The sequence below is a fragment of the Medicago sativa genome, chromosome 3, assembly GCF_051527215.1.
Source record: "Medicago sativa cultivar Bolivia chromosome 3, Bolivia_mono, whole genome shotgun sequence".
Classification (NCBI taxonomy): domain Eukaryota; kingdom Viridiplantae; phylum Streptophyta; class Magnoliopsida; order Fabales; family Fabaceae; genus Medicago; species Medicago sativa.
In genome coordinates this window covers 90505819-90515631 of record NC_140751.1, presented here as the reverse complement: position 1 = coordinate 90515631, position 9813 = coordinate 90505819, and the positions used below count along the sequence as shown (strand labels likewise).

At 31.7% G+C, this 9813-nt stretch overlaps 1 protein-coding gene across 1 annotated transcript; it reads right to left on the bottom strand.

Moving 5' to 3' along the window:
* Positions 1–3547: 3547 nt before the first annotated feature.
* Positions 3548–5597, bottom strand: LOC146941801 (calcium-dependent protein kinase SK5-like). Its single transcript, XM_085755641.1, has 4 exons — positions 5039–5597; positions 4162–4305; positions 3903–4055; positions 3548–3795 (listed from the first exon to the last, which is right to left on the bottom strand). The coding sequence occupies exons 1-4, from the start codon at positions 5580–5582 to the stop codon at positions 3719–3721; spliced, it is 918 nt and encodes a 305-aa protein (XP_085611767.1). The 5' UTR covers positions 5583–5597; the 3' UTR covers positions 3548–3718.
* Positions 5598–9813: the final 4216 nt, after the last annotated feature.

Below are 9813 nucleotides of genomic sequence, written 5' to 3'. Positions count from 1 at the left end.
AATAGTCATCGTATATCATTGCCATCATCAGTCCTTTCTGCTAATAATATGCCCATTGATGCGCTTGTTGCTGCTGCTAATCGAACTCTGTTTCCTGTTGTATACTATCCAAGGTATATTTAATTTGCTCTAAGCCTTGCCTAACCAAGGTTAATTTATAGTATAACAAATACAAACTTTTGGATTAGGATATACTTTTCTTGAGTGTAATGTATGTTTCTGCTTATTTGCAGAGCATGCGTGTCAGAATTTGTTGTTCCACTTTCAACATACAACAATGCTTTATTTGTCTCTCAATTGTCCATTGGATTGAGATATGATATGATGTTTGAGACAAAAGCATTTGATACGCGCTGGTAAATCAAATTTCTGAACTATTGAACTTTGGTGTGTAATGTAGCATCTTTTTTTGCTAAGGTTACATAGATATATAATATACGGATCTTCTTTTTACTGTCATTGATGTGTGTAAAATCTTTTTAAGAAGCAGTAAAAAAATTGATGTATGCTTAACCTTTCTGCAGCGATATGGGTACTATTGTGGGCATCAGTGATTTGGATCCCTTAATGTGGCCAGATTCAAGATGGAAAAACATCGAGGTTAAGTGTACGTGGGACAAGCCAGGTTGTGGGGGGAAAACCCAATAGAGTTTGTTCTTGGGACATTCTTTTATCCTCTCGGTCTTCGACATCGAGTTCTAAAAGGCCGTTACAATCTGGATTGTCTGGTATATTTTCTTTACTTTCTTAAGGTTTAGATTTTATCTGTTAATTTTTCATCAAGTTCTTAAAGTTTAGATTTTATCTGCATTGCATTCATTCACTTTGTTATATTTAAACTGAGAACTGACATGCACGTCTTCTTTATGTTAAGAAATAACGTGTTCGCAATCAGCTATTTCATCGTCTCAGAGCAAGAAGTGCCAAGATAGTAGTGTAGTTGAGATGGAAGGTGGTAGTACTCTCAAAATGGCAGAAGCATTATTGTCACTTTGTCAGAGTATATCCTCTTTCGCTATAATCAACTCTGTTAGTGGGCGACCTTTTTAATATATATAAATATGTGTGTGCGTGCGTGCGTGCGCGTGTGCATGTTGAAAATAATATTTAATAAAGATATTGTTTACCAATTGTTACAAAATAATATTGAATTGATACAAACATAAATTAATTTTTTACTTTTACAAAATTTAATTACACATTATTTGTCTAAATATATTTAGAACAACCGACATCAAATTCGATTGATAGGAATCTGAAGGCAATAACAACTTAAGGTTCAAATAATCAATAAAATATCTAGCATTGAAATTAAACTTACAACATGAACTATGACTCTTCATTTACATACCAGTTGAAATTCGAATGAACATGTGTATGAAATTTGACGTACGACGTTTTTATTGTTTTTTGTGAGATACGTGTACGTTTTTTCTTTTCTTTTAGAGATACGTATACGTTTTTAATTTTTTGAGAGATATGTTTTTTGTGAGGTTTCATTGCTTAAGTTCATGCATGTATGTTTTTATTGTTCCTCTTTTGTATTACAATTCAATGTTTCAATTCATTTTGAAGTAAGAAAAACCAGATTTGAGTTTATTTTGGTCTATTTTTTTTTTTAAGCACGTTTCTTCTCATTACATCCCGTAGACTATCAAGTAACCATCTAACTCAAAATATGACTTTCACATTGTCACAAGTTTTTTCTAATATTTAGTATCGAGGTTTCATCGCTTAAGTTCATGCGTGTACGTTTTTATTGTTTTTTGTGAGATACGTGTACGTATACGTTTTTTTTTCTTCTTATATAAAGGTAATGTAAGGTTCCACTGATCACACATTCAATTGATCAATTGATAATGGAAAGCATTTTATTCAAATGTTCAGGCGCTTACATTCTTACTCTTGTGTTTATGGGATGTCTCACGGGATTGCCATTGATGAAGTCATCATCTTATGAAGGTAGAATTGATGATACCATTGAAGCCGGGATGCATTCCATCCAAAGAAAACTACCATCCTAGTTAGCGTCGCCTCCTGCACACGTTTTGTTTTCTTGTTCTCTTGCACGTGATGCTCGTGTTTGGAGAAGAGTTTGTGCCTTTTGGGGAGAGATTCTATGGGTGAGAAACACTTGGAAGAAAATGGAAACACCCAAGTGATTGAAAATCATTGAGTGTCAGAGTGTGTATAAGAGGTAAATGAGAGAAATTTAGGGGATGTTCTTAAGAATATTGGAAGCTTTCTTGGTCACTTTTGCAACTCCCTTGATCATGGAAAGAAAGTGAGAAATGGGTAGACAAATATCGTGATGTTGTTCCTCTACTCTCCGCTCATTTTATCTTTTGACTATGATTTACACTTTGTTCATTATTGTTGCTTTGAATGTTTGGTAGTTGATTGTCATTGATACTTGCTCCACACATCTAAATTTATTCATTTTAGATTTGAGATACGAATTCACAACATATTCTATGAATTGCTGAAAGTAACAATAATAATCAATCAATTTATTTTTTTAAAAAAATTAGAACAGGTCACGTTAAAAATAAAATATGTAACTAGCATTTTAATCCTCTTAGTTATTGGAGGCTTAATCTTCTTCATTGCTTAACATTTGTCAACTAGCATGCTCTTTTCTTGTTGTTTTTTCCTTTTCAGACTTTGTTTGCAACTATGTAACTCTCTTTAAGTCCATTCTAACACAACTTATGCTTGAAGGACTTCTTTAGTTAAGTTGATATACTCCATTTTGGCTTCAGAAATTTTTCTTTAAAAAATACTAAAGAAATCAATGGGTTGTACAAAATTCATAATATTTTCATGGGTAAAATATGTTTTTCGTCCCTGTAATTATAGGCCATTTGAATTTTCGTCCCTGAGCTTACTAATCCTCCCATTTCGTCCCTGTAAAAGTTAATCACTTGAAATTTCGTCCCTCGCCCCTTTTAATCACTGCCACGTCAGCAAATTACCAAAATGGCATGGGAAATGACGAAAATACCCCTGGCTTATTTTTTTTTGTTTTTTTTTCCTTCAAAATTTTTTTCCCAGCTTTTTCCCGGATTTTTTTTTACGATTTTTTCTCCGAAAAATTTCAGTTTTTTCAGTTTTAATTTTAACATTTTTTTTCCGAAATTATTTATGTTTTTTAATTGTTTTTTCAGATATTTTAATTTAAAAAAAAAAATTTCACAAAAAAAATTTTCCCAGTTTTTTCCCGAATTTTTTTTTACGATTTTTTCTCCGAAAAATTTCAGTTTTTTCAGTTTTAATTTTAACATTTTTTTCCGAAATTTTTTATGATTTTTAATTATTTTTTCAGATTTTTTTAATTTAAAAAAAGAATTTTCAAAATTTTGAAATTTTTTTTAAGGAAAAAAAAATAAGTCAGGGGTATTTTCGTCATTTCCCATGCCATTTTGGTAATTTGCTGACGTGGCAGTGATTAAAAGGGGCTAGGGACGAAATTCCAAGTGATTAACTTTTACAGGGACGAAATGGGAGGATTAGTAAGCTCAGGGACGAAAATTCAAATGGCCTATAATTACAGGGACGAAAAACATATTTTACCCTATTTTCATTCACTTATCCCTGTGTTACAAAGTTTCACACTATACATCAATATCAAAACTATTTAGAACTAAACTATCATCTTCAATCCACTTTCCTCAACATGAGAAGTCTGATATATATCATCCTTTCTTATACAGAGAACTTATAGACAACAGGAAAACCACTTCCATCCTAATTTTTTGTATGATCTACTTCTATCGTCGACAATCCATGGGTGACCTGCCACAAAAAACCACATAAGCTCTATAACTTTCGACCTCGTTGTGATAATTATTCAAATATTCATATAAATAAGATACTTGCTCTATAAGGAAGTTTAGACTTACTGAGCACTTGATGAGCTGTGAACCTTTTCTCCGGATTCCTTTCAAGCATTTTTCGAAGTAGATCCTTGGCACCGTCTGAAATTGAAGGCCACGGCTTAGACTGCAAATCAAGCCTTCCTTGCAAAATCTGTTTGTTGATCCCCTCCTTGGTCTCTGTAGGTTAAAAAAATTGCAGCACAATATTAGCATTACTGGTGAAAGATGAAGATAATGAAAACAGTGACATGCCTACGGCCTACATCAACTAATGATAATTTACCTCCCCAAAACGGAGGCACCCCGCTTAATAAGAAATACAAAATAACGCCGGCACTCCAAATGTCTGCTTCAGGTCCATAATGCCCGTTCAAGACCTCTGGTGCAGTATAGCCTGGGGTTCCAACAACTTGACTAAATGTTTCACCTGAAAATCACATCAATTTGTTAAGTATATATATCATGAAAGGGCTTCTGGTTGATATGGCAATGAATGAAAGTAACTACTGTGAAAAATCAAATTGTAGATACAAGACAAGCTTCAGATTTCATTGTTAACGAAAAGTTCAATTTGAGCACTTTTCCCATTTGAGTACCCTCCATTTATTTCCTCAACAAGCATACTATATATTTGGCCTCAGCTGATTGAACACAGTAAAATGACTCTTAACAAAGAAAGCCTTAGTCAAGTGCTATATGAGTCACGGACAGTGTCTGACGTATCATGTCCGACACCGACAACGCGCTGATACGATTATAATTAATTATGTCATTTTCTCAACAAAAAAAAAAATATCCATGTCAATGTTAGTGTCGTGTTCAGGTTTGTGTTCGTGCTCCAAATCATGGTACAGAAAGAAAAGATATATTTCCAAATTTGAACCACCCCATCAATTAGGAACTCTACAACAAATGTGTAGTGTATACTCTTTGAGGTTTCATTGACTCTTATCAAACTCTAATTACTAGATATACAACCAAAACAACAAGATTCAAATCATAGCTCCACCAAAATTTAAAATAATTTCTTTAGAACAAAAAAATTTCCCTCGTTTGTAAAAGATGCAGAATCATCATCGCATCATTCATCAATTTTACCAATCACACAGAATTTGATCGAAATAGAAAGCATAGAGAGAAAAAAAAAGAAAAAAAAAAACCTGGCTTGTAAAAAGTAGACAACCCAAAATCAATAATTTTGAGAGTTGCATCTTTTTTAGCAGTATCAAACACAAGGTTATCAGGTTTAAGGTCTCTATGCATAACCCCATTAGAATGACAATCTTCAATACCCTCAACTATATTTCTAATCAATTTGGCAGCTTTTCTCTCACTATAACGCCCCTTCTTCACAATCCTATCAAACAACTCACCACCTTCACACAGCTCCATAACCAAGTGAAAAGAAAATAAATCTTCATAGATACCATGGATTTTCACAAAGTTTTCGCTTTTTGATAAATGTTGCATTATTAGAACCTCTCTCAGAACATCATCGTAATCCTCAATGCGTAATAGTTTCATCTTTGAGATTGACTTGCACGCGTAGGTTCGACCTGTTGAATTGTGTGTGCACTCATATGTGGTGCCGAATTGACCTTGGCCCAGTTGTCTACCTAACGTGTAGATTTGACAGAATTTCTCTGTAAAATAAGGGAGAACCCATGGTTTTTGTGGTGGTACTGTGGTGTTCAATTCCAACATCCTTGAAGCTGTGTTCCGATAAAAATATTAGCGAGAAAGAAAGGAGACGTGTGACTTCACTTTTGCTACTCTTTAAGGTTTTGATGACTGCACTTGGTGCAAGTAGTTATTTATACCATCTATAATATGAAAATTTGGGTTGATTTTTTCAAATTATATCAACAAATTCCTTATAACATTCCTAAAAAAAAAAAAAACAAATTCCCTATAACAAGGGTTGTTTGTTTCAAGTTTACTAATGTATTGCTAGATATTTGGAAAAAAAAATTGAAAGAAATTTGAAAAAAAATATGTTTCGTTAGCATTATAATATTGTCGTAAACTTTGGTTAACAGATGGTTACACGTGAATTTATTCTCACCATTCTCTTTGTGAAAGTTTTTATATTCCCACTAATATTTTATACTCGAGAATAAGATTTACTAAATTTGTAACAAACATACATATGCATATTTCTATTATTTTATTTTCAGAAACATTCGAATTTAACTTAAAACAAACACACCCTAAAATTATTTTGTTGGTGTCCCTCTCAAAAAAAAAAAAATTGTTGGTGTCATTAAAAAAATAAGAATTTATATTATATTTGTTGTATTATTGGTGTCATTGAAAAAGATAAACATGGTTTGTTATAATTTAAAATTCACCAACATCTAATCTCTATATATTGTTAGTAATTTAAAAACTTTTTTTTTTGACAAATAACGCTTGTGCAATTTAAAGAGCGTTCTGCTAATATATTTATATATATATATATATATATATATATATATGGGTTAATAGGTCTGTACCCCCTGTAATATAGGTCATTTCCGGTTTTCCCCCTGTAATTTTTTTTATTTACCCCCTAATAGGCTAAACAAAAACGAAAATTTCTTGAAAAAAAAATAAAATCGGTTTTTGTTTGGCCTATTAGGGGCGTAAATCAAAACAATTTTTTTTACAGGGGGTAAATCAAAAAAAAATTACAGGGGGGAAAATCGGAAATGACCTATATTACAGGGGTAAATACCTATTAACCCTATATATATATATATAAAGATAAGATAAGAATTTATATTATATTTTATATATTGTTGGTGTCATTAGAAAAGATAAATATGGTTTGTTGAATTTGTTAAAGGTCCCGTTTGTTTTAGATTTTTTTAGTTAAAAAAAAATTCACTTTGTCATTTTTAAGTGTTTGTTTAGGATTTCTTCCTCCTTCAAAAAAAAGTGTTTGTTTTGGATTTTTAGAAAAATCATTTTATCAAAAAAATATATACTGACTCTAAAATGAAAAGCTATTAGGATTAACTTTTCTCAAAAAAAAAAAAATTTTTCAAACATAAGGAGGTAAGACATGAACTAGTTAAAAATCTTTTTTGTTTAAAAAGTGATTTTTTGTAGATAGTAAACAAACACAAATAGCTTCAGATTTTTTTCTTAAATATCTCAAAAAAATCTCTAGATTTTTCTAACACAAAATCTATTTTTTTAAAGCTAAAACAAACACACCCATAAACATGTATATCTATATTTTAAATCAAAATCAAAATTTCATAAAAAAATAATATCTCTCATAGTTTACAAGTGTTAGCACATTAAAAAGAGCGGAAAGACATGCACGTGAATGTTCATCTTTCCGCTAGTATATAATCCCACCAAACAAACCTAAGTGGGTTTTCATTTAAATTCTTTTATTTACTAATTTATCCTTTTTTTTTTGGTACATACTAATTTATCCTTTTATAATATTATTTAAATTATTAATTAGAAAATAGTTAAATCTAAAAATAGGTAGTCCGCTCTAATATAAACTATATTGGACAACATAAAAAGAATTTCTTTTAATCTTATTTGCTCTATATTGTAAATTCGTTAAGATTGAACACCTAAATATAATTAATGAAAAATTAAAAGTACTAAAAATTATCTTAGGACTAAAATTATCTCATATATTTGACTTTGAATGTTGACTACATATACCACAATTTGATTGGTTGATATCATAAGGGGTAAATTGCCCCCACGAGAGGGTAATCTATAAAGAAAGAAAAAACCTTGATTATTGAATCAAGTTGCCAAAACAAATTTTGTTTCTCTTTTCCCGAATTCATGTTCTCTCGATCACTGTAATCATATAATCCCAAAAAACAAAAAAATAGTTTATTTTGGAATTATTATGAAATCATTAATATTTTTTTATTTAGTTTATTTTACACAAAAAATTATTAAAAAAATCTTTGGTCCATACTATTTGGGTCATTGAGATTTGTCCATTTTTTCGAACAAAGGTTGATGATTTCAATTTCATATATGGATCCTTTCCCAGATTTTTTTTCCCATATATGTTGTTGTTCTACAATTTGATGATGAATAACCAAAATTTTGACTTTCGCCTAAAAAAAAGCTCACATTCATGCATTGATAAAAAAAAATTATGCATTCATCAATTAAAAAAATAAAAACTCATAGGATTTAAATTTCTTAACCAAAGAATACATGAATTTTAATGTTGTCGCGAAACATAGACCCAAAATATGGTCGGTGTAATGGGACACGATTATTATATTGTGGATTGTTTATGAATATCTTGAATGTGGAAATCCTATTAGGAAACAACGCTGGAAAAAGTGCATTATTATCTAGACTTAAATTAAAAACAAATGTGAGTTTAGGATTTCTTTTTGTTCTTAGACAACAGTTGTCTGTTAGACTAAGTTTTGCTATTACCATAAATAAGTCACAAGGGCATACCGTTCTCAATGTTAGAATCTATCCTCCACGATATGATTTCAGCCATGGTCAATTATATGTAGCTTTATCAAGAGAAGTTTCTCAAAATTCAACAGAAGTTCTCATCAAAGAATACAAGAAGATGAAGACTTTACAAAAAAAAAATGTAATTTTTAAAGATATTCTTTTATCGCAATCATAAGATTTTTCCTCTACATAGCAAGTCATTTATACATTTATGTTATCATTTTACTAATTATTATTAGAATAAACAATAAATTATTGTTTTTTTATATACAGGTAAACCAAAATAAGTCGAGTTGATAAATAATTTCGTTATATGCTTTGACTAATCTGTAGATAAATCGATGTACAAATAATTTCCATTAATATTTAAAAATTTAAAAATTGTAATCAAAATCATACAAACAAACATAATAAAATATACACACACGTTAGCATATTAAAAAGAGTGAACAGACAGATACGGTAGTGCCCGTCTTTCCGCTAGGGTTAGATAAGCTAAATAAGTATAACACACGCACATACACATAATATTTAAAAATTTAAAAATTGTAATCAAAATCATACAACAAACATAATAAAATATACACACACGTTAGCATAGTAAAAAGAGTGAACAGACAGATACGGTTGCCCATCTTTCCGCTAGGGTTAGATAAGCTAAATAAGTATAACACACGCACCGTGGGTCAAGGTACTGAACTAAGTCTTTCTCATTTACAATTTGCTGACGACACTTTGATTATTGGCAAAAAATGTTGGGCGAATGTGCGATCTATACGGGCTGTGCTAGTGATTTTCGAACACTTGTCTGGTCTTAAGGTGAATTTCCAAAAAAGTTTACTGACTGGAGTGAATGTATCTGATACCTGGTTGAATGAGGCATCTCTTTTGTTGAATTGTCGAGTTGGGACTTTTCCCTTTGTGTATTTGGGCCTTCCTATCGGAGGGGATCCTCGTAGGTTGGATTTTTGGAAACCGATTGTGAACAATATTATCTCCAGATTGTCGAACTGGAAAAGCAAATTTCTCTCGTTTGGTGGTCGCCTGATTCTCCTAAAATCTGTCCTATCATCTCTTCCGGTTTACTTTCTTTCCTTCTTCAAGGCCCCCACAGGTATAATTTCTTCTATCGAATCTTTATTTAAAAAATTTTTTTGGGGGGGAGTGAGGATTATAGAAAAATTGCGTGGGTTGACTGGGATTCTGTTTGTTTACCGAAGGAGGTGGGAGGTTTAGGTGTCAGAAGACTAAGAGAATTTAATATTGCTTTGCTTGGTAAATGGTGTTGGCGTATGTTGGTTGATAAGGAGGGTTTATGGTACCAGGTCTTAAAAGCTAGGTACGGGGAGGAGGGTGGGCGGTTGAAGGATGGGGGTAGGGAGAGTTCGGTGTGGTGGCGGATGATGACTGACATTCGTCAGGGTGTCGGTTTAGGTGTAGGGGACTGGTTTGGTGATAATGTGCGTAGGGTGGTAGGCGGTGGTGA

Excerpts from the sequence above, each read along its gene's own strand:
- LOC146941801 (XM_085755641.1), bottom strand. The coding sequence starts at position 5,582 with ATGTTGGAATTGAACACCACAGTACCACCACAAAAACCATGGGTTCTC. Across the intron at positions 4,306-5,038 it reads GTCTACTTTTTACAAGCCAG|GTGAAACATTTAGTCAAGTT; the intron begins GTTTTTTTTTTT and ends TGTGATTTTCAG. Across the intron at positions 4,056-4,161 it reads GGTGCCTCCGTTTTGGGGAG|AGACCAAGGAGGGGATCAAC; the intron begins GTAAATTATCAT and ends TTTAACCTACAG.